At 49.1% G+C, this 24,576-nt stretch overlaps 1 protein-coding gene across 2 annotated transcripts in view; it reads left to right on the forward strand.

The window, feature by feature from the left end:
- Positions 1–8,295: 8,295 nt before the first annotated feature.
- TBX15 (T-box transcription factor 15) overlaps positions 8,296–24,576 on the forward strand; it is a 104,030-nt gene continuing 87,749 nt past the window's right edge. The window contains exon 1 of one of the 2 annotated variants that reach the window (XM_047727489.1): positions 8,296–9,022. In XM_047727489.1, coding sequence (XP_047583445.1) covers positions 8,818–9,022 — 205 coding nt within the window. In that variant the 5' untranslated portion in view covers positions 8,296–8,817. Of the gene's footprint in view, positions 9,023–12,968; positions 13,242–24,576 lie in introns of those variants that run through there. The other variant, XM_047727490.1, reaches the window with a different exon arrangement.

A 24,576-nucleotide genomic window follows, 5' to 3' on the forward strand; every position in this document is an offset into this window, starting at 1 on the left:
TGCACAGGTGGGAGGGGGAGGGAGGTGGGAGGAGGAGAACTCACTTTGAAAATATTTGAGGGTCCACCCATAGGGAACAGCATCTTCCTAGCGACCTTGTTTTGTCATCTATGCCAGATTAACACACTCTGTTCTCAGGAAACTCCCAGTCTGAGGGAGAAGTGGTGGTCTACATGGCACTGGCTGCCATCTACCACGGGGTGGACAACTGCCACTGGGGACCTACAGGTGCTTTGAACTGAGCTGGGATGGGGTGGGGCTCAGTTGCCTCCTAATTGCTCAGTTACCAGCCTGCAAGTGTTTTGGAGATCTGTGCCTGGGGGAGGGGATGGGTGATGTGCAGCCAAAACCCTTTCAGGGAATAGGTGGTTTAGGGGTTGAATCAATACAGGATCTGAACACTGTAAAGCCCATGCTTCTAAAGCAAAGCATCTCTGGTCCACTGGACTGCTGGGCCAGGAGGGAAGGTCCAAGGCTGGCAAGTCTGAGGGTAGAGGCCAGCTTGAGGCTGGTACCACGGAAAAGCCACGGGAGGGAGCCAACCAGAGCTTGGCAGCTTGATCTCAGTTGAGCTCCACCAGAGACGACAGCCTCCCCCCACAACCCCAGTTCCCTTCCCCTGTGGCTGGTGGCATTGTATCTTTTCTGTTCAGCCCCTATGGGGTTTCACCCTGAGGAAAGGCAGGATGGATCTCTAGTCCTTTTATCTCCTCCCTCACACGGGGAAGGCCTTGGGGTGTATTTCAGATGGGTTGGGCTTTTTTCAGGCTGCCTGAGACAATTCCTTCAGACAATTCCACCAGTTCCTCCCAGCCCATTCCCTTTGCTGAAGTCCCTTAAAGGCAGAGACAACCTAGGCATATAAATTGCATGTTAGTGCATTTGCACACAGAGAGGCTGGAGGTATAAGGGATTGAGAATGTTGGCTATAGAGCTAGAATACCTACACTGAAAGCTGTGAGACCCCTGGCAAGTTACATAACCCTTTTGTACCTCAGTTTTCTCCTCTGTAAAATGGGACTAGTAGCACTGGTTCTTGGTTCACAGAACTTGAAGTAGATGGAAAGACTCAGTTTATGTAAAGCACTTAGTACAAGGCCTGGCACAAAAGAGAAGGCTCAATGAATATTAGCTCTTTACAAGTGGTGCAGACGAGAAAGAGAGGAGATACGAAATGAGACTCGGCCCCACGAGAGGGAGGCTGTGGAAATACATACTTCTTAAGGTTTCTTTCTGACTTTCCTGGAAGGAGGGGCCTCTGGATGGTAATGCCTCCACTGGTTTTCGAGCTGGGTCAGAAGTTCTCATTTCCTGTGAAAGCAGTCAAGGAGAGCAATATTGGGGGCAGGTGTTGGTGGTACAGTGCCCACCCTCGTGCCACTGCTCTTGGCCTGCAAAATTCTCAAACATTCTGGGGCTGTAGACACCACTCCGGATTGGGAGAATATGGATGCACTAATTGTTCTGCCCTGGGAATGCCTTCATTTGCCTGGATTGGTTGACAGTCCTATGAAGTCTCTGGAAAGTATGTAAAGTTAAGTGGACACTTTTCTGGCTTAGAGATAGACAGCTTTCTTTGCCCCTGGCTTCCTGGGGTGCTTGGCTATGGGCTAGAGTATGATGACTGACCCCTTCCCCCCGCCCCCCGTTTTTTGAGTTCCACCAACATGGGACTCCCACCCCCATTCGCAGCGGCAGACCCCGTAACTCTGGCAATGTCAGCTTCTCCATGGACACCCATTGTGTGTCTTTGTTCTGAAAGACCACTGGAGTTGGAAAACAACTGCAGATATGCATATATACATAATTGGTTTTATATTATAGGTGTATGTTTTATATTTATAATAATGTTTTATATATACAAACATTTCGAGGGCTCATTTGCAAAGATGACAAAGGTCTCCGCTTTGGTAATATCCCTATGCCAGCTAATTTCCTCGTCACCAGCAATGTGATGCCCATCACCGGGGAGTTCTGGGTACTTTTTACACCCCTACTGACTTGGTTTTGTTCAAGAAGGGTGGAAGAGGTGGCTTATGAATTATGGACAAACGCTGACGAAAAACCTCCTGTGACCTAGCTTGCAGGCCTCTTCCCAGCTCCTCCTTCTCCAGGCAGAGGGCAGAAGCAAGCACAGTTCTGGCCCCTATAGCTACCCCAACTTCCGCACACCCGAAGGCTTAATTCCCCAGCCGCTCCTTGGAGCTATGCAATTGGAGTTGGAGAGCCGTTTTCCTACTCTCTTTGTATAATGGACAATTTGTTCTTCACTCCTGAAGAGGGAGAGATTGATCCATAAGGAGGCTGTAAATATCTACTTGCCGGCTTTTGCCAATGCCGGCTCAGGCCCAGCTAGCTCGACTAGTTCTACCAAGGACATTTTTGCTCCTGGGTGGCCGATATTTTATTAGTGACAAGTGAAATCCAAACACTTACAGCAAAAAAGCCATCACATCAAGGCCCTAATGTATCAAATCATTTACCTTTAACTGCTGGTCTTTGTGGGTACCCTTCCTCCCAGCCTGACTACTGCCAGCCACTGTCCTCCATCCCAGCCCCAGGAACCCCTGAGTATCTCCTTTAGGTCCCAGGACCTTCCCACTGTGTTAGACTGTGGGGCCTGGGACTTCTCCCGCTCTTCATCCCTGTAAGCTTTAGATAATCCTTCCTCTCAGTGGAAAAACCAAAGGGAACTCTTAACCTTGCTTAGCCAACCACCTGCAAAACCCAGCAGGAAAAGAGAGATGGAGTCACATTGAGGGGCAAACCTGGAAGAGCTGGGAGTCCGCATGTCAGAAAGAACTCAAAAGGATGCTCTACTCTGTCTGGCTCCTGGAGTTTGGCATTCTGGCCCAAGGAAGGGACTGGATACAATTAAAAACTAAACAAGACAAACCCCTGCTGCTCCCACTTGGTGTCATTTCTCACTGCCCGGTCTTTCAGTCCCCGCTGGGTCTTCAGGGCTTTGGAGAATGCCCTGGTCTCCCCAAGGCACTGAGGCCTCAGAGAGTTGGTGCTCCTCATTTTCCCCTTCCTTTGTCACCTATGAGACTGTGCCTACAGATGAAGATCCATGCAGACGAAAGAGGACGTCATGGCAGCCACACGGATTAAGATTCTGGAAGCCAGGGAGAGCTCAAGGGACCTGTGGAGTTGGGGGAGAGATGCACCAGGAGGCATTCTGGTAGATTTCTGCAGACTTTGGGGCCAGCTGAGTGTGTGGGCAGAATGTTTCCCCAGATGGGGCATGCCTGATGCTTTGTACCCAAGACTGGGTTGTTTCCACATGCATGTTTGATTCTAGAACGGCATGTGTGTACACACCTGTAGTTGCATGCAGTGCGTACATACTACTGTGTATGTGTATATTGCCAGACAGATAAAACCATAAGCTTCGTATAGTCATGCAAAATAGACGCATGAACTTTGTACTTACAAGGTTTCTATACAAATATATAGTAGTTACGGATGTACCCACGTTTATTTTGGGGTGCACGCTGGTGTCCTCAAAATTGGCTGAATTTGGTTTGGGTTGCCTAGGGTTTCCCTGCAACCCTGAGCTCAGGAAGGTCCCGGAATGTTACTTTCCAGCCCAGGCCAACCAAGGCGAAGGAAAAGGGCTGGAGGGCCTTCCAGAAAACCCCCTAGCCTCCCGGCCACCACGTGCCCGCCTCTCCCAGCTCCTGGGGATGCAGAGGCAGGCTCCTCCTTCACCCTCAGTGGGCTCAGCGCAGGCTCGAGGTTTCGCTTCCTGCGAAGGCTGGCAGGGCAGAAGCTGGCGGCGTCCAGGGCGGGCACAATCTGAAGGCGAAGGTCCGGCTGCCGGGTTGCACCATACGCCCAGGGAAAAGAGGCGCTGGGCCTGGGGTAACAGGATTTCCTCGCCTCCTGGGCGCGGCCACTCTGGGCATGGCCGCACAAGGCCCCCTTTGTGGAGGGGCCCAGCTTCTGCGCAGACCGAAGGCAGCGAACAATAGCGCAATGTTGCCGCCCGCCGGCCCAGGCTCTCCCGGTTACACCACGGCCGCCGAAGGCGAGGAAACCGGGTGGCGCTTTTTTATAGTCACAAACATAAAATCGGGGCTTTCTCCCCTTTCGCTCGCCCCCTACCCCAACGCCGATAGAAAGCAGATAAATTTATGAAGGGCGAGCTAAGAGAATAATTACAGGGTGAAGGCCGTTAAATTTTATTTCCAGTCCCAAAGGCAAAACCTGCGATTTTATTGCAAACATCTGGAAGGACCAAGAGGTGGGCACGCTGCTGGTTTAAAATAAAAACAAAAGATTTTATTTCGCGAAAACAAAAAAACATCATTAAAGACCCTTTCGCCCCCACGGACATTTATTTTAAAAAGTGTGAGGGGGTGGCAGAACAGTCAACGACGCGGGTCCCAGAGCGCCCGGCAACCTAAACCAACCCGGACACTTGGACACGCGGGCTGCGGGAGTGGGCCTGCGCACTCTCTGCGGGCCGGCGTCCGGCGGGCGTTTCCAGAAATCTGCTCCCTCCCACGCCCACCTGAGGGCTCCAGGCCAGTTTTGCCACCCCGTAACTGGGCACCAATTTGGAAGAAGAAGTGAAAAGTGGGTACGTTGGCTCCGTATTCCCCGAAGAGACGATCACAGGAACAGTAAAACCTCAGGTCTGTTCCGCCTCCGACCGATCATCTTGCCTGCTTTGCTTAGTTGTAAGGTATTTAGGGCTCCTTCACTCTCCCGGAGGGGAGACTGAGGCACAGGCCATGCATTGACTTGCCTAGGGTCACACAGTTAAGAGCAGAAGGGGACCTGTTCGCTAGGCTTCATCTGCCTTGGAGTCCTGAGGGTTACCCACCCCATAGTCGCCTCATAATGTTTTATATCTAGTGCCTAGACAGGCTGAATTCATTGTAATTGCCTCACCCCCACCGGGTGTCCCACTCAAGTGTTTAAGGGCAGACTAAGGTGTCCTGCTGGCAACTATTTTTAAATTTGTTTTCAATTACTCAGAACTGCAAAGTCCCAGTGCCTGGTAGATCACCTTGTGTTGAGGCATTAGCATTGGTGGTATTCAGTGTGGAGAAACAGGAGGAGGACTGGTATATGGGCGAGGTAGGGCTGTGTTCCCAGGAAGTTTGTCCTTATGATGCAGAACTCTGTTGTTCCTTTGAAAAATCAAAATATCTGGACTTGCCAGTTTCAAGTGAGCAGTCATTATGCTGCTCTTTCCTTCTGGGTATTTCTCCTGTCAAGGCTAGGACTGGCCACCCATTTCCCATAGGTCCCTTCAGGTAGTCAGTAGGGTCCTCTCTTCCACTTTCCCCTTGATTTCCTCTGACTCTTCAGGTGCTTAATAACCCCTTCCTCTTTGGGACACTGCAGGGGATGGGGTGAGGGGAGCTCCAGCTTGTTCCTTTTCCATCAGGGTGAGGCCTGAAATAGACCAGTAGACCACCCAAGACCCAAGGTTGGAGGCTAGGAAACCCGGCCATTGCCTCAGGAATTAGCCTCACGCATTGGGCATCCCACTTTTATTCGTAAAGCTTAAAGGAGAGAGAAATGGGTCATGAGATTTTGAAAACCCTTTAATATAATGACTGGAGGAAACTGCATAGCACACCCCCAGATTTATACATTTAATCCCCCCAGTGCTCCTTTTCTTCTCCCAATCACATAAAATTATACACTTAAGTCACAGACATCAAACCATCCTGCTTAATCTTTCTCCAGACCTCCCTACCCATCAGTATAAGGTCAAGAACCAAGGAATGCAGGACCCTGGGCTGGGTTGGGGAATGGGGGAGACTTAGATGACCCTACAGTCACAAAAAGAAAATATCCCTGCCCCTCCCATTTACCTGGAGGAGCACTCCTATTTTCCTCACTGATCCAAAGCAACCTGGCTTCATGACCCTCTGATTTGTTTTAATGGCCTACCCCACAATTCTAAGATATGTGTATGTATGGGAGGGAGGTGGGGGCCACTTACGTGTCACCGGAAGGAAGGATGTATGAGCGCCTCGGAACTCTGTGCAGAGTGAATGTTTGGGGGTGAGGTACAGCTGCATGCTGTTGAAGGGTATATGGGTGTATGGTCACCTTCATCGTGCAGGCTTTCTGGACCTGCATAAAGGTACCTAGGTAAACCAAAAGTTTCTCTTTTTGAGAAACGTTCACAGCCCCAGGGAGGGTGTATGTCCTATGGTGCATTTAGTTCACAATCCAAACTAAGTCTGCGGAGGGAAGGCGAGAGGCTGCCAGAGGGAGATGGGTGATACAGGCAATGGGGAGGAGGAAAATGCTGGAAAGGAAGAGAGGCTGGCCCCACTGCCGCTATCCCACTGGGCCTGGTCCCAGCAGGCCCCAGCAGTGACACCAGAATCAGGAGCCGACAGAGAGGAGAGCCTCAGAGGAAGGTAACTAACTGCCTGCTCCTGGCCTGCCCTTGTCTCCAACTCTTTTGCTGAGGCCCTGCGGTGGTGATTGCGCTGTCACTTTCTGCCAGGGCTCCTGGAAGCAGCGCAGGGTGGTGACTGAGGTGGGAAACGCTGCGTCTTGCCACCCAGGCTCCTGGAGTTTGCGGTGCAGCACAGAGGGAGACGCGGAGGGGCTTTGCAGCGGGCTTCTAGATCCCAGGGGTGCTTGGAGTGCTGTTCCGGGATCCCCAAGCCTGAGAGAGGCTCCTGGAAGTCACTGGAGGCCAAGCCTGGCTGAGTCGCACTCAACTGGTGGCTTCCATTATTCTTTCTGCATTTGCTGAGCTACGGGCTTCCTCTAGTCTGGCTGACACCCAGTGTGAGGGGACTCCCAAAGTGTTCTTATTTGCTTTCCTCTGGAGAGGCCCAAGGTGGATTCATGACATTCAGCCCTTCCGTCCAGCACCAGAGCAGTTCCAACTACAGTGTCAAGGACTAGATTTACCCTGTGGTCAGGAGGCGAATGTGGCGTTTCAAAGGCCCGACAGGACCCTCCCTTCTTGCCCCAAGGTGGAAGGGCAGATGGGCGCTTGTTCTTCGGGAGTCTGTGGCTGCCGTGGATCCCTCTGCCCTAGGCTTGCTGACTCTGTTCGGGGCCTGGCTGTCGGCTAGAATTGTCTGCTGAGCTTCTCAGTCTGGTCTGTCGCTTGCACTGGTGGGCTGGCTCTTTCCTGCCTCTTCGCACGGGGATAGAAGAGTGTCGACCAGGGCACTGGGATGAGAAGATCAGGCTGTGGTTAGGCTGCAGTCTGCGAAATACGAGACCTTTTTTTCTGCTTGGCAGGATCAACTTCTGGGCCCCTCTGAACCCGCTTAGTATTGGGCTGCGCTCGGGGTCTCATGCGGCAGGCGACCAGTAGCGTAACCCAGGAGGGGGTGTGGGAAATTAGAATGGCCAGAGTGCTGGACTGAGTTCCAGAGAAATCCCTGACGACCGCTCTGTCAAAGTTTTTTGGTTTTGTTTTTGTTTTTTAAAGGGTGGAGAGGGAGGATCATCGAGCGGGGAGAGCTGGGTTCCGAAGTAATAAGATTTGAAGGGAATTCTGAAAAAGCTCTTCCGCTGTCAAAGTTACTGGCCGGCCTTGCCCATCCCTTCTCTGTGGGTTCTCCAGAACTGGCGCTCCGGGCAGTCAACGCTCAGATCAGCATCCACGCCGAAGGGAAGGCGAGCATTTGCTGCGTGCGGGCCCAGTCAGGATATCAGCCGAGCGTGCGGTAAACCGGACGCCGCACCGCGGGCCTCTTGCTTTGCCGAGTCTACGTCTCCTTCTTCACCAGGTAGAACTGGAAGGAGGAAGCGATCATTAGATTTACAATTACAAGACCCTGGATAGTAACGGGGCGTCTTTGTTTATTTCTTTCGTTTTGCGTTAACCAGAGTTGCTTAGAAATCGTATAACAGGAAAGTAACCTGTGTGGCGAAATCTCGGCTGACCCAGAAGAGTTTATAGCGTCTGGGGGCTGAAGCGAGATTATCGGGGTCGTTTTCGGACAGGTTGAGAGCCCCCAAATTCCAGAGCAGTAATTAAAATCTCTCTGGGCTTGCTACGTCTATGAGACTTAGCAGATTTGGGAGGAAAAGATACGGATTTGGGACGGGCAGGGGTTTGGAAAGGCGAAGATCAGACCTAGACTTTCGGCCCTCCCCTCTCCCCCACAAAGAACCCGTGGGGGACCGGGAAGCCAGGGGTTAAAGCGGCCCAGGAGCATCCCCGGACTGCCCGCGCCCGAGCCTTGGCCCGAGCCTCAGTCTCTCCCCTCCTCTCATTGGCCCGCGCACCTAGGGTTTCTCCTGTTCCCTCCTCGCCATTGGTCGGGGGCTGGCTTTTTTTCCCCTCAGTCTTTCTCTTCCTCCCCCTCCCTCTCCCTCACCCCACGGACAGGAGCGCACCGCCTGCCCCCAGCTCCTCGCGAAGGGAGGAATTTAGAAAAAAAAGTTTCCCAGAAGTTTGGATCAGAGGAAGGACGGGAAGACCAAGAGAGGAAGAGGGAGAGGGAGGAGAAAAAGGGAGAGGGAGGAGAGAGAGAATAAAAAAAAGATGAAGTCCAGTCTACACAGCCTGTGAGCGCCTGCCCCGGTGGGTGGGAAGCAGGACTCGGGCGCTCATGCAGCGAGCGGGCGGCGCTCCGGGCGCTCGTTCCTAGCGGCTGGGGCAGTTAGGGGCGCGGGTCGGAGCCGGCTGCGGAGGGCGGGGAAGGACGCAGGGGGAGGGTGCCGAGGACCCGCAGGGCCGCCGCCTCTGTCTCGGCCTCTGCGCCGCCGCCTCTCCCGGGCCCGGCCCGGCGGGCGCTCCAAGCGTGAGGGAGCGGGCTGCTCCCTCAGTAGCGGGAGCGAGCGGAGGCCGGGGTGCGGGCGGCTAAGATGAGTGAAAGGAGAAGATCTGCAGTCGCCCTGAGCTCGCGAGCACATGCCTTCTCCGTTGAAGCCTTGATCGGCTCAAATAAAAAGCGGAAACTGCGAGACTGGGAGGAGAAGGGGTTGGACCTGTCCATGGAGGCGCTGAGCCCCGCGGGCCCACTCGGAGACACGGAGGACGCGGCCGCACACGGCCTGGAACCTCACCCGGGTGAGTGCGCAGGGCCAGACCAAGGGAGGCGGGCGGAGAGGGGACGCCGGGCGGCCAGCCTGCGGGCGGTAGGGTGTGGAAGGAGGCCTTGCTCCCTGATGCCCTGCCTTGCTCCGACGCGGCTTTCCTTTTCTTTGCGCAAACGTCTTAAGCTTTCCGCAAATTCGCTGCAAACAATTTGGGGGGAACTGAGCCTTGCATATTCGTCGTCAACCTCAGGCAAGGAGGCCTCGCTCGCACCCCCTTCTCTTCTGGGAGCGGAGCGCACTGTTCTGGTGTCTACAGCTGAGCGGCCTCAGGCCCCCGGGGGTTAAGGAGGGGTACAGATCGAAGGCGACCGCGGGAGAGAAGAGGGGCTGGGATTCGCTCCGGAGATCTCCAGTGGACTGGCGTGGAGTTCTCTGGCTCAACACCCAGTCTCGGGAAATGCCCAGTTTGTCCCATTTAGCCTTCGACCTCGGTCCTCGCCCTTCCCCCACCAACTTTTCTGGGACTCAAGTTCTTGTGTTTCCCCTACTCCGGAGACGACCGAGCATAATTATATTTCTACTTCGGTGGCGTTTACGGAAAAGGGATGTATGTTATAACCCTTACCCTGCGCCCTGGGTCACTCTTCAGGGCCAACATCTCTATGTATTGGGGGAAGCGGAGTGATTAATTATTGCCTCGGATCTATCCATGCACATTATATGCACACAACACGTAAAACACAGAGCGGATGTTGGTGTCTCTATTTTAGCAGAAACCTGAGCGGGTAGTTGGTTGAGGGGGAACAACTTAACGTTTTGTATTAAGTGCCAAGATTTCAACTGTGCAAAACAGCCCGGGGGAACAGCTGTTGTCGGAAGAATCTTGCGCGCGCGCCCGCGCAAGCGCGGGCACGCGCGTCCACACACACACACACACACACACACACACACACACACACACGGTCGCAGCTTGCACACACACACACACACACACACACACACACACACACACACACACACACACACACACACGGTCGCAGCTTGGTTTAGCGGTTTCAGAAACTTTCCAGCCAGGGCTTCTGCTGCCATTCTGGAGGTGCTCCTGCTGACCAGCTAACGTTGGGGAGTAAACCTGGGTCAGCGCGCCGGAAAGCGGAACGCCAGGGTGGGGGCGGCGGCCCACAAAGGGATGAGGGTGGCTACGGGCCCTAAGAGCTTGGGGACAGAGCATTGGGGCCCAGGGGCTTGGGGGCTGGAACACTGGCCAACCCAAGGAGGGACAGCTGTCGCTTACATTTTCTCTTTCGGCAGTGACAGTTCAATTTCCATGCTCCTGAGGCTAATAATAACGCGATTAGCGGGTGACTTGCAGAGACCGAGTTTTATGAATTCTCCGTGTTCTTGTGGCCCGTTACGGTATTTGAGTTTAGTGCTGGGGAATTATTTTTATTAGTCGATGAAAAGAAAATTAAAAGGAGATTTATTTCGTCTGCTCAAATCTTTCTCTGTCTTTGGATGCGGGTGCCTGTCCACGCGGACCCCTGTGTGGGCAATCCAGAAAGGAACCGGTAGCTAATGTGTGTTTCCCATCTTTGGCCAGACCCTGTTTCCTCACCGCATTTATATGTTGTCAAAATCCACTTGCGCCTTCACACAGTTTAGTGAGAGTTCTTTCAGGCCTCCTGACAACTCATGGTTTGGAAGGTTAGTTTATTTTACTTTCCTAACGGAAAAGACAGAAGTTACTTAACTGTGCGTGGAGACACCCTGTCCGCAGGTACTTTTCTCTAGGGAGGGGTCCAGGTCCGCTGCACCTGGTCTAGGGTCGCTTGTTCAAAAGGACCAATACCTGTGATCATAATCAGGGACTCAGCTTGCAGTTTTCTCTTTTCCCGGGTCATAGTGAGGAGAGAAATGGTTGGGACTAGGAGAGACCATTTCAGAGACATAAACCCGAAGACCTGTTGTCCAGAATGCTCTTATCTCGCTCCCACAGTATGAGGGTAGCGGGTGAGGACCTAACATAGGACTTTATGTCACACCGAGTTCAGCTGACCCATTCCCATTTCTTTCTTTCTTTCTTTTTTTTTTTTTTTTAAGAAAAAGATGGGCGTTTGGATTAGAGAAAACGAAATACGTTTGTGGGGTTGAGGCCCAGGAGTAGGAAGAAGCTGAAAGCTGAGAGCACTCGCGGGCCTTCTGCGGACCGGGCTACCAGCCCCGCCTGGCTGCGTCGTGCACCAAGGGGTCGTCCAAGTTCGAGCCCCAGCAGTGGCCAAAGCTTTCTTAGGAACCGGACCTAGAAACAGAAAAGATCTTTCAGAAAAACTGCGTGGTGGAGTGGAGCCCCCGCAGTCCCCAGAGTGGAGGAGGCGGCGCTGCAGGCTCTGGGCCCGGATGGTAGCAGCAGAAGGCGAGTCCAGGGCTTGGGGTCCCTTGTAGGCCTTTCTTTCTTTTTCTAATCCGGCGCCCTAACGAACACGCATACATCACCTTTAAAGGTGTGTGTATGGTAATGGAGGTGGGAGAGGGGCCCAGGTGACTCCATTGTGCCCGAGACAAAGTCTCTGCTGTCCTTGGTCTCAAATTGTTTAAACTCTATTCCCGAATTATGACCGCGAGCTGGCTGGACCCGCGGCGTGGCTCGCCTGCGCTAGCCTGTTGATAAGAAGTCAGAAATGGGTGGGGGAAACGACAACAGAAATAAAATTGCCACGGAGCTGGGGAAGGATTAAACACGCATGCAGACACAGGACACCCGCCTAAAGCAATCGTGTTTATCATTTTCACCATTCCCTCCCTCTGACTGGTACCTCCGTTTTTCCAGCCCTTCCTGTCCGTGCCTTAAAATCCCAGGATCCTGCGACAACCCAAGGGTTAGATTTTAATGTTTAACTTTTATTCAAAGACGTGGCCTTTTGCTTTTTCACAGCCCGTTTTTCTTTCCGCGTCCGGACAGAGCTGGCTTTAGTTGGCGCCGAGCGCCCGCAGCCTGGGGCGCCAACCTGCAGCAGCGGGGGACCAACCCAGTCTGTGCGCTGTAGGAACTCACACGTCAGAGGACACACCGTATGTATTTCAAAAATTTCCACCGAGCCTGCTGGTCGCGAAAAACCCCGAGGCCCAAAGGGCCTTGGAGAAGGGCCTGTGAGGTGCCCTCATTATTGCCAGAACTCGTCTTCTGGAGAAGCTGCCAGACGCAGCCGCCGCAGGCTCGGGAGGGTCTCCGAGGAGCCTGATTCCCGGGCCTGCTTACCCCCGCCTCTCGCCGAGCAGCAACAGGGAATACTTTTGAGCCAGGATGGCCCGGAGCAGCTGCTCCGGCTGCGGCCTTGGAAGTATATTTCAGGCACGCGGCGGCGCCATCTGCGCTCGGACCCCAGCCCCGGCTCCACCCGGCTTACACCGCTCGAGTCTGGAGTTTGGGCCTTTCCCGCCCAAATCCACAGCCGAGTAAGGCCGAGGTCCGGTCTCCCGCGGAGCGAACTAATTCAAACCTTCTGCGAAAGGATTTCCCCCTCCAGGGCCTACGGCCCTGAGCCTTGCAGCCGCGGTGCTCCAGAGGCCTAAGAAGGTGGCGGCGTACGCGGGTAGGCACACAAAGCAGGCGCAGTCAAGAACGTGAGGGCAGGTCCCTGCTCCGCGCACACGTGCACATACGTCAGGCTCGCGCGTCCCGTGCACCTCTCCGCGCAATCCCTAGTGAAATGAGACAGGAAACGCCCGTGCAGTGCCCCAAGGCACTTTCTTCTTTCGAATTACCGAGATCAACAGTTCACGCGAATTAATCTGCCAGTTTATGGCTTGTTTGCTCAGAGTAAGACTCCCAAGATTTTAATCCTGACATCACCCCTCCACCCACCCCTAATCCCCAATAGGGAAACACAGGGTCAAAACGGAGGAAGTGACTCTTCACTGACGTTTAAGTAATGGAGAAAAAGCGATGAGTTTGAAGCCAGTGGGGAGAATGTGCTTGCGCGGGGCAAGAACCAGCCAGGGCGCAGGCCGGAGCTTGGACTGCCGGCAAGGGTGTGGGGTGCGCTGGGCGAGAAGCCATAGTGTAAGTCTGAGGTAGAGCCCGGGGCGAGAAGCGCGGGTTCCTCAGTGGTACGTGAGCCCCAAAAGCCAGTGCAGGTCTCGAAGGTGCCAGGCAAGAACCCTGAGGATGAGCCAAATGTGGTGCCTGCTGGACATGCGCAACGCTCTCGCCTGCCCAGTCAAAACGGCCTTCCGCGGTGGCCGCGTCTTTGGTGAGTGACCTTGTGTGAAGGGGACTGAGGAGGTTAGGCTAGATCTGAATTCGTCATAGGCTGGTGAGGATGGATGTGCTCGGGAATGAATGCCAAAAGGACTTTTGTCGCGCAGGTCGGACGTTGGCTAAGTCAGACGCCCCCTGGATGCGCAGGGCCTGGAGAGCACACCGCGGTGGCTCCCGGGAGGTGGGCAGGGTTATGAAGATGTTCTGTGTAAATCCCTGGCCCTGGCGCTGTGGCACAATAGAAGCCACCAGGAAGAAGGAAACTGTTCTAACCCCCTCTATCCCGTAGATGGAGCAAACGGATGGAGGGCAGTGGGGAGGACAGGGAATTGGGAAAACCCTAATACCCAGAGTTTGGAATGTGATGGAAGGGAGCCGGAGTGTGCTGTTTTGCACCCCCTCAAGTCATCCCCCGTCCCCCCGCGGGCTTCACAGCTCCTTGTGAGGCACGTAGAAGGCGCAGGGCTAACCGGCGAGCCTCAGGTAAAGGTCTCTCCCTTCGCGGCTGGGCGGTGCAAGGCCCCTCGCTGGGCTCCGCCGTCCGCCTCTGCCCCTCTGAGACTGGTCCGTCGCGCCGGGAGAAACCTTCTCTGGACAGATCAGCTCACAGCGTAGGCGCTCAGAGGTTCTGAATTTGCGTCTTCCACGCCCCACCCAACACCATTTCTTATTGAACACTTTATTTATTTGGGTTCAGACCTAGCCACTTTCGGGTTCCTGATTTTATAGGTTAAACTTCCAGAAAGAGAAGTTCGCGGGGTGACGTTCATGCAGGGGGAAGGGGGAATTAAATTTTTAATAGTGGAGTTCGTACTGAAATTATATCGACGTATACCCGCTGCCGGTTACCTGTCCCCCCCCCCCCCACTTCAAATGGTATCATGGCCATCTTTTAAATATTAAAGGAAGTTAGTTTAAAATCTAATTAATACACCCAGCACCCAAGGAGCCACTGACGAATGGGGGCTAAACCTAAGATGATAGGGTATTAGTGGTTTGCGTTCGCCCATTTATTTGTATAATTTCCTTCGTGTGTGCGCACAGGAGTTTAATGGAAGCTAGTCCCTCATCATTAATCGTTCATGTTGGGCCACAAGGGGAGAAGGACAAATACCTTTTGGCTCAGAAGACCAGAAACATTTTGTTCATCCAAGCTTCTCCAGGGCACTGCTTAGTATTAAAGAGTGAAATATTCCAGGTCTGTCACAATTGTTCTCTGTATTGCCAAAAATATAATATTAATAAGATGAGGGGACTTTTTTGAGTCCTGATTATGGACTTGGTTAGAAGTTTATTTCTCACACCCAGGAGTAAAATGATTACTTCTTAAATCTGTCAGTTCCCTCTCTAGGTGATTGTAGAGTTAAAAACAAAAACAAGACCGGACTGAGCAGATTCCACAGGGATAAAGAGCAGAGAGCAGATGGGCATTTCACTTCTCTTTCTGGAAACGCAGAAATCCATCTAATGATTATTATGGGGGGGGGGTGTAGCTACTTATTGCTTTCTTACTCCCAAAAGAAAAAGACAAAGTAGTTCAGCAGGAGAGAATATTTAAGTGGTTTTCTAGTTTTGACCTTTTGGGATATTTTTCCACAGGGTAAAGTAGGGAACTGGTGTAATCTTTCCCCCTTCTTTCTCTCATCCCTGTGGTTTATTTTTGCCTTGCCTTTTCTGGTTTCCAGCGAGCCCTGAATTTTATAAGTGCATGACTGCGATATAGGGGTCTGCACTGGGAACAGCAATTAGCAAATTTATAAATTAGGGCCTGTTTACACGTCTTTGGGCATGGATAATCATTACTTAATTTAAGTGAGGCCCTTGCTCTAAGTGTCAGGATGGAAAATGAGACTCAGTAGGGAGGATAGAAGGTGAAACGGGAAGAGGTGGGGGAATTAAGCAACTGGTGACGACAAATCAACATTTATGCAGTGCCATTACTGGCTTCACTTTGAGGCAGGACATTCTGCTGACTACAAACTGATGATGAGCTTTTTTGATACAAGAAAATAGGCCTTGCATCTGATACTCTGTTCTATACTCTTTTTACCAGCCAGTGTTCAGCTATGCCCTTTAGGTGTAAGCGTTATAAAATGTATTAAAGAGTATATAATCAACTGTATGTGTTTACACACAAATTTATATGTGAAATCTACCGCTCTGAATGAGACATAGAAAATATCTCAGGAAATACCAGAAAAATATTAGAGAAAATAAACTGCCCCTCTTATTTTTGGAGCCAGTTAACAGAAGGAGAACACATAAAATTTGGGGGGTCAGAAATTTTGTCATCTCTAGGTATCCACTTGACAATTCCAAGAGAATTCCAGATTTGAAACTTCTTGGTATTGGCATTTTCACTTAACTATCAAATTAATTTAAGATTTTGACCAAAGTCCAAGAGAAAACACTAGAAAAGGAAACTGTACAGATGCAATTTAAAAGAGCAGGAAGAGTGGAGTTTTTTTTTCTAACTAAACTTGGCTTTTAAATTTGTGAATAATGCCACCTTCATTTCGGATGGGCAGAATGTTGGCTTGTATTGAAGTATAATTTCATGTCCTTCCATGCAGAGAGTTAACGGAATCACTAAGGGAAATCTGTTAATAGAAATAACGAGAGAAACTGTGATTTGGGGATAATAATTTAACAACATAGAAATATGTGCAAAAATACTCTCTCTATTTGTCCTCTTGTATTTTCTTCAGTATAGCTGCGGAGGCTAAATGAGCTGTTTTCCAAATCGCCACACACTTTAGAAGATTAACAGCAAACCCCCCCCCCCCCCAAGTCTGGATTGCACACGCAATATCCTAACATAGCCTTTTTTAAAAAACCGAATATTACAGGTAACAGTAGAGTTCCCTTGAAAAGGATCATCAGAGGTCATTGTTATGTACCTAGCTGGGAGCCTTAGAGTTCTAGCGTCTAGTTCTCAGCGGAGTGAACCGAAATTCTTACTCCCAACACCCACTGTTTTCTCTGCTGTCCCACAGTCCCAAAAGTCTAGTCGAAACCCCAGACGGGGGCTCGGAAAGCGGTAAACCCCTCTTACGCTCCCCCACTTCTCCTCCCCCCACATCCTGTACCCCTCCCCCCACTTCCTATACGCACGGTGAAACGCCCATATTTTCCCTCTCTTAAAAAAAAAAAAAAAAAAAAAAAAATCAGATGAAGTTTCACCGGGGAAGGATTTGGGATTGCATCTCTTCCCGTGAAACTATCCCTGAGAAAATAGGGCGGGTCGAGTGACCTTCCGAAGTTAGAGAATCGGGCCACAGCCGCGTCTCCCCTCCTTCGGCCCCTCGCCCGGGATTTGGTGGCGCCTTTGGGCGGGAGCGGCCGGGTCTAGAGCGCCCGGGCCTGGCCACGGTGCGCGCGGCCCCGGCTCCTGCTCTGGCGCTCGAGGCTTGGTCCCTGCCGGCGGGTCCGCGCCGCCGCTGGAAACCAGGAGGTGCGCAAATCCCGAGGGATAGTCGGTGCCCTTCTCAGCTCCCTTTACAGCCTGGAGCAATGCGGGCAGTCGGGTAATCGGGAAGGCCTTGGTAAAAGACCACCCCTTCTCCCCGCAAAAAAATCAAGGAAAAAAATCCAAACAAACAAAAAACCCCAAAACAACACCCCCCCAACCGAACCGAAACAAACACAAAACCCCCCAAACCCCTAAACGGAACCCAAGGATCTTACACCTCGCGCCCCGAGGGGAGTCTGAGCTTTTGCTTTCATCAGGCTGAGCAAATATCCAAGGAATTAAACTGACTTCAAAACATTAGCAATTAGAAACCAAGAATCCTTCGGCCTGAGGAACTTTTAATCCCTAACCATTTCCAAATGGGTAATTCTAGGGTCAGTAAATATCATAGCCACTTTGTTAAAAAGGAAAGTCATTCTGTCGGTTCTTGGAGAAGCCGAGGATCCCCGGGTGCCTCAGAGGGCACGTGATGGCAGCGATGACCCCTGGCTTCTAGAATCCCCGCATTGTTCAACTGAGAAAAAGGGACAACAAACAATTGCCCTTCACGCTATTCTTGGAGATTAAAAACAGTGAAGTAATTCTTCTCCTTAAAAAAAAAAAAAAAAAAAAAAAAGGAAAAAACCACCCATAGAAATGACTACTAGCCACACTACACTCTAAGAAATGGGCGGGAATGGCTTCCTGGCTACAGCTCCACTTTAGCTGGGAGGGGAGTCTTCCCTGGAAGGCTTCAAAGTATCAATCCCACCAGGCCCCAGGGCCCAGAATTTTAGCCTAGGGTTTAGGGAACTTGGGTGGTGTAGGGCTCCTGTTCTTGCTCCTTCTGAAAAATATATAGTTGATTTTCGCCATAGGGAGGGGCAGGCATTGGTGCCAGTAAGTGAGTGATTGTGAGCACAGTAGTGCTTTCCCTGGGTTTGAGAAAGCTTCCTCTATCTAGTAACCTTACACTTTTATTTATTTTTTATTTGCAACAAAGCTGAGGGAGGGATTATGTACTGATGCACTATTTAGGGAAAAACAAGGCTTATGAGAAAATCTATGAGCAAGCTTGCATAAAAACGTTTCAGGAAACTTAATTGCTTATGTGGACATCTATGAGTCTTCACTATACTACAAAGCTTTAACACAGGCCCTCATAGTGTAGATTATATCCCTGTATTATGGTAGGAAGAGGGCTTGACTAGCTTAAACTGGACTTAGAGTCTAGCGCTAGCTTTCTCATTAATTTTGGAACCAGAGATATTTGTTCTAAAAGCAGACATATAAATGTTGAAAAATTGTTTTAAAGTTGTTTCATAGCCTCAGTTCCTAGTTTGTGAAATGAGGGAGAGAGATTCAAATGACACCTGAGGCCCCTTTAGTTATAGGATTCTGTGATCTTGTTACCTTTTTTTTTTTTTTTTTTTTTTTTTGTAATACTAACATTTTCTCCTGAGGTACCTTAGCCATCACTTGACCCATCCTTTTGTTGGAACAAGGGAAGTTTTACTGCAGTTGTAGAAAGTAACAGTAATAGCAATTCAAGGTAAAAAAAAAAAAAAAAAACCAAAAAAGATTTTTTATTGCTAAAATTAAGAGCTTCCATAAAGCTTTTGAAAAGTTTTTAGATTAATATCACATGTTCAGAAGTTCTGGATCTAGTCCCTTCTGTTTGATGTAACCTATTGTTGTTTGTGTGACTATTCTATGGCGTTAGTAAATTTAAAGAAAATACAAGTTATCTATGCTTTGGACATTTTCTGTGCCATTCTCAGAAATAGCTGGAAAAACCATGCATTTGAAAAATGAAGACTGAGAAAAACAGCTTCATCACTTGTAAATTGAATGGATGAGTCCTCCCTTCCCCCCCAAAAAATCAGTTGCCCCTCATTACTCTCTGAGCCTGATGGAAAGCACTAGTAACTATTTTCCATGTCTAGTCTGCTAAGCCGAGGTCTTGATCTGGCAGAGAAGTGAGAATGCTAAAAGGATGACTTAGTAACAGGCAAAACGCTTGTCAACAAGATAGATCAGAAGACAGCTTAGCATTCAAGACCTCTATTCATAGCTGCTGAACTTGAGGGCAGGGACAGACCAAAAAACTGGGCCCAGCATACACCTAGGAAGGGTTCTCATGTTTCTATCTGTGGGACTGTCTCTCCTTATAGACTTACACAGCTGGGCCAGGGACAGCTCCCCACTTGTATTTGATGTCCCCATTCTCTACAGCCCCAGCCCCTGTGTAGACTTGTGTCCTCAGGGACCTTATGGATTTACTGTCATCCCCTTTCACTACCACCCTATAAACTGGTATAAGGCAGGGACCTTGTCTTCATTGTTTTTGTATCTCTAGAGCCTCGTACAGGTGGCTGGCACAGAGCAACACTTACTATATAATGATTATAAATAGCAACATTTGTTGAACACTGTGTACCAGCCACTGTGCTAAGTTGTGTATTATATACTACAGTGATATAACATAACATAACACAATATATAGTTGTATGTAATACATATTAAAATACATAGTATAGTTATTATATAATGTGTGTTCTAAATCCCAGTATGATAATTATGTATATTCCAAATAATATACAACTATATATATAGAATGTATATGTGTGTGTATGTGTGTGCATATAGAATATACAAAGTATACATACCCACACATCCCAAAGCACTGGTATGAGACAGTAATAATCTTACTATTATCATTTCTATTTGGTGCAATGAATGAATGAGTGATATGAGATAGTGGTTAAAAGCTCAGGTCTTAAGCTTAAGAATGCTTCCTGAGACCTGGTTCAGCACTTGCTAGACCTTGGGCAGTTCCTTAATCTCTCCCAAACCCAGTTTCTGCACCTAGGAAATTGTAATAATAAACATATTAATCAAAAAGTGGTTGTGAGGGGGTGCCTGGGTGGCTCAGTGGGTTAAAGCCTCTGCCTTCAGCTCAGGTCATGATCCCAGGGTTCTGGGATCGAGCCCCACATCAGGCTCTCTGCTCGGTGGGGAGCCTGCTTCCTTCTCTCTCTCTCTCTTTCTGCCTGCCTCTCCCCCTACTTGAGATCTCTGTCTATCAAATAAATACAATAAAATCTTAAAAAAAAGTGGTTGTGAGGATTAAATTAGTACCCATAGAGGAACAAAGGATTTGGCAGTGTCTGTGATTCCTGTCAATTGACTTGACAGTGATTATTCACTTTGGTGACCAGCTTGATAAGAAATTGTTGCAAATTATAAATCTAGCAGGCACCACTGCTCTCCCCGGTCTTTTGCTTTAAGTGGGATGTTTGGGACTTGAAGGGCCATTGGTACTTGGTGTATAGTCTATGGTTAGAAACAGAGGAGCAAAGCTGAGTAGGAATGGCTGGCTAACGAAGTTAAATAGGACTTTGCGGGCTGTTGCTATTCAGGGTTCCGCTGAGGCAGAAAGCCAGCCTCCGAGTAAGCATCTGAGGCGGGGAGAGAGGGCTTCAAGGGTGAGGACCAGCTGTCTGGCATGCAGTAAGAAGAGAGGGTAGGTGGAGGATGGGGCAGGGAGCCTCAGCCTTACCAGCTCCCCAGGAACTAGGCTCTAGCAGAGGACAGAGGGGCCTTTCTGGATGTGGGAAGTGGAAGAACACAAGCATGTTTTTCTGGTTAGTTTCTGATATTTTTACCTGGAGCCCAGAAATCCCCAAATGGTCAGGTTTTATCCTATGGGCAATAAGGAAGATTCGTTTTGTGAAGCCTGTGTTCCGATGGCCCCCAAGGTTGGGCAAAGTGAACCAGTTGCATTTAGTAATTGAAATCCCAGTAAAGGATTGTAGGTGTTGCGTAGTTGAGGGAAAAAAAAAAAAATAAAGGGACCAAGTTTAAGGACAATCTATAATGAAGTTGACTGTCAGGAAGAGGAGACTGGGAAGTCTTTTTTTAGGGAAAACAACAGAAGCCCCAGCCATTGTGTTAGAACTTACATCTGGCTGCATGATTTTGCAGTTTTCTTCCTTCCAGCAAACAGAAGCCTGGATTTGATCATTTACTTTTTTTTTTTTTTTACAAAACTAGTTACACCCCAGACTTTGTTTATATTGATTCCTGGTAGCAGAGGAGGAAAGTGCATTCCCAGGGGAAGAGGAGCTTAGATCTCTCCCAAGGCCTCCTCCATGGAGCTCAGCACCCTTTAGCAGTAACACCCAGGCCCTGCCTCACCATCCAGAGGCGGGGGGAGCTACTCTGCCCTGGCTAGAATTCAGGTTTCAGTCTTCTAAACATATCTGTGCACTTCATTTTATCTCCAAGACAGCTGTTTCTTTACTTCCCCAATCTTACAAACATCCTCTTCTCTCAGAGTGCCCACCGTGCTGACCGATAGGGACTCCTACGGATTGAGGGCACACTCTGTACCAGGCACTGTACTCATGGTTTCATTCACATTGTCTCCTTGCGTTCATCCAATAGTCCTGGAAGGGAGGTGATTGTTTCCCCATTTTATGCATGAGGAAGTTGAGGACCAAAGAGTTTTAATAACTTGCCAGTATCCTTAACCACTACACAATATTGCCTTCCCCAGTACATGGCTCTTCAGTGCCCTAGAGGGAACTTTCAACTTTTGTAGATGGAAATCTATGCTTGCTGCCTGTGCTGTTCCCCAAACAGAAATTATTAAATCATAAATGAGAGAGAGCTCATTTATAATTTCAGGGTCTCTCTCTTAAGATGCCTTCTCCATACAGGCTGGAGGAAGTCTCTGTGTGACAGTGATATAAGGCGGAGTTTGGGAGCCATGGTCTTTGGAATAGGAGGTGTGCACCCATGCTAAGCTGACTTGCTTTTCTTTGACTTTCATGCACAGAAATCTCAGTGTCTGAAATGTGGTGGCTACATACTGAATTTGATCTGAAAACTCCTCAACCTAAATCCCCTCATGCAGTGAAATTCAGGGGAAACTTTAACTGCCCTGTTTTACCCATTCCCTTCTCCATTCACAACGGGATGGATGGAATCTTATTGGTAATTGATTCAAAATGGAACAGCTTAGAAACATATCAGTTGCAGTGAGGAGCAATTTGTGCATTTCTAAGTACTGTTGATTTTTTCAAACTCAGCAATCACAGCTGAAATCCCTTTGCCATGGATTGAATTTACAAAGGAAGAGATTCTGATTTCCACAGTGGCTTCTTTTTAATGCCCAAGGATTAGGAAACCGCCTTGAGGACCCACAGCAAGTACAACCGCTCTCAGAGTCCCGGCTTTAACTTTAACCTCTGAGTGGCTGCTCTGATTCATTTATTTTGTAACAGCTCTATTTAGAGCAGCCTTATTTGGTATGGCATCACTTATTTGCAGAGATCTTTCATCCCTAGACACACTTCCACCCTGTGCTCCTTCACTCTTCTAGCATGTTCTGCGTAGATGTGCCCCCAGTGGCGAGTTTCCGGGAGCTTAGTAAAGGGCTCCAGGGTTTCTGGTCCACCTGTTCACTGTCTTTCCACCACTTTCACTCCCACTCCAAGTAACCTTCCTCTCTTAGGAAGTCTGATGTCTCTAGCAGGGATTTGGAGAAAAACCACACCCCCTATTTCAGTGTATGGACTGTACATTAATGTGTTTCTTGGCTGTGTCACTGTAAGGTCTATCGAATTCCTGTTTGTTGTGCCCAGTGTTAGAAAAGCGGCTTTTAGAAACCAAAAAAGAGAGAGCTGTAAATTCTGTCTCTGTTTTAATGCTTTGCTTTTCCTGGCTGCCCACCCCACTTTGTGCAAGCAGCAATTCATGGGATTCAATACGATCTTGCATCAACAAAAGCATATGAATCTCTGGGCCCATTTCCTTTCCCAAGGAACCTGTGTGGAGCCAGACTCTTGAAATATAGAGTGTGGCAGAGGAGGAGATGAATGCTGCAATCCTGGATGCTTTGCTGGCGCTCACTCAAGAGATCTGTTCAATGACAAAGGTAGATTCTGCAAGATGTGAAATGAGCCATGCCTTGGCCATTTCATTTTCCCCTCTCATTCAGAGCCCTATCTGCACGGCCAGTATTAATCCTGGGAACGTTAGAGCCCATCTGGTGCAACTGTGCATTACCCAGATTAGACTGTGACATCACAGAGATTTAAGCCATCTCTGTGATATTTGGACTGGGTGGTAGGTAGTGCAGGAGGCACTCCCTACAGACACAGGACAATCTGAGGGTGTAGGAATGAGCAAATAGTGAAGGCAGCCCTGGCGAGTATGTGTGTGTGTGTGTATGTGCATGTGTATGTGTAGGGGAGGGCTGGCAGGGGTGCCGAGGGGTGTTAAGGAGAGCTGGGAGGAACGGTTCCCCCAGCCTGCGTGGGTGAATTGGTTCCGGATGTTAACATTTTTTCCTGGGGCTTGACTACATTCTTCTTTTTCTTTGCCTGTCTGTTTTCCTGCCCAAGCTGTTAAGGCTTCCACAGCTGTGTGGCTCATTGCTGGTGAGTGTTGAGAATGACATATCTGGCTTTATTGCAAGGGCAATTTTGGGGCATGTGTATAGGTAAACTTTTGAGAGGTTTTTATCCAGCATCTTTCAAAAATTTTGAGGTTTTTGAGGTGGGGGCATTATCTTGTCAGGTTAGTACCAATCCTGTATTGCATTGGATGACCTCTATTAAGGATTAATTAGGGAATATTTTGGAAAGCAGACGGTCCTTCATATCTCAGAAGCAGAAGGGACTGGCTGGTGTGGAAGACTAAGACAACAGATGGAGGCCAGGGATGCAGCAGAACACAGCCGAGAACACGGTGTGGGGCAGTTAGGGTGCATAGTTCTGGCCATGTGGCTTTGGGCAAGTGACTTCACTCTGCCTCAGCTGAGTACATGGAGGCTGAGGGGACTATGGCCTGCTGCAGGGTTGCTGTTGAGAAGTCATTGAGATAACAAAGTCGAAGCACTTCTGGCACAGTGCCAGGCTCATAGAGCGTACCCAGTATAAGCATTTGTCTCCCTTGATCATGCTTATACTTTTACTAAATTAAGAAAACTCAGAAGCTCTTCAGTGTTCTGATGAGAAACTTTTTGGTGAGTGCCAGACACAGGATTGTCCCAAACCACTTTTCTTAGCTGATATCCATTGCTGCCCCATTCATAGCATGTTCGTTCACACAGGCTGACTAATTTTTTAAGTGGACACATAATTGATATCCACAGTGTATAAGTTTAAGGTGCACAGTGTGTTGACTTGATACATTTATATATTGTAAAATGATTACCACCTTTTGTGGTGGAGAAATTTAAGATGTATTCTCTTAGCAACTTTAAAGTATATAATACAGTGTTGTCAACTATAATCACAATGTTCTTCATTAGATCTTAATATTTATCTTCTCACTCTAAGTTTTGTTTTCTTTGACTGACATCTCCCTGATTCCACAACCCCCCAGCCCCTGGTAACCACCATTCTACTCTGTTTTTATGAGTTCTGCTTTTTGAGATTCCACATAGAAGTGAAATTGTGCAGGATTTGTCTTTCTCTGACTTATTTCATTCGGCAATATGTGCTCAATGTCCATTCATACTATGGCAAATGGGAGGATTTCCTTCTTTCTCTGAGTAATATTCTACTGTCTCTGACTGCTATCTATCTAACATCTTTATTTATTCACCCGTTGAAAACAAGTAGACACTTGTTTTCATATCTTAGCTATTGTGAATAATTGCTACAGTGAACATGGGAGTGCACAGTATTTTTTTTGAGTTCCTTTCTATACAGTCTTTTTTTTTTTTTTTTTTTTTTTGGCTTCACAGGTGAATTGTACCAAACATTTATTTTTTTTATTTTTTATTACACTCAATTAGACAACATATAGTACAACATTAATTTTTAATGTAGTGTTCAGTGATTCATTAGTTGCATATAAC

This window comes from Lutra lutra, chromosome 4 (genome assembly GCF_902655055.1).
Source record: "Lutra lutra chromosome 4, mLutLut1.2, whole genome shotgun sequence".
NCBI lineage: Eukaryota > Metazoa > Chordata > Mammalia > Carnivora > Mustelidae > Lutra > Lutra lutra.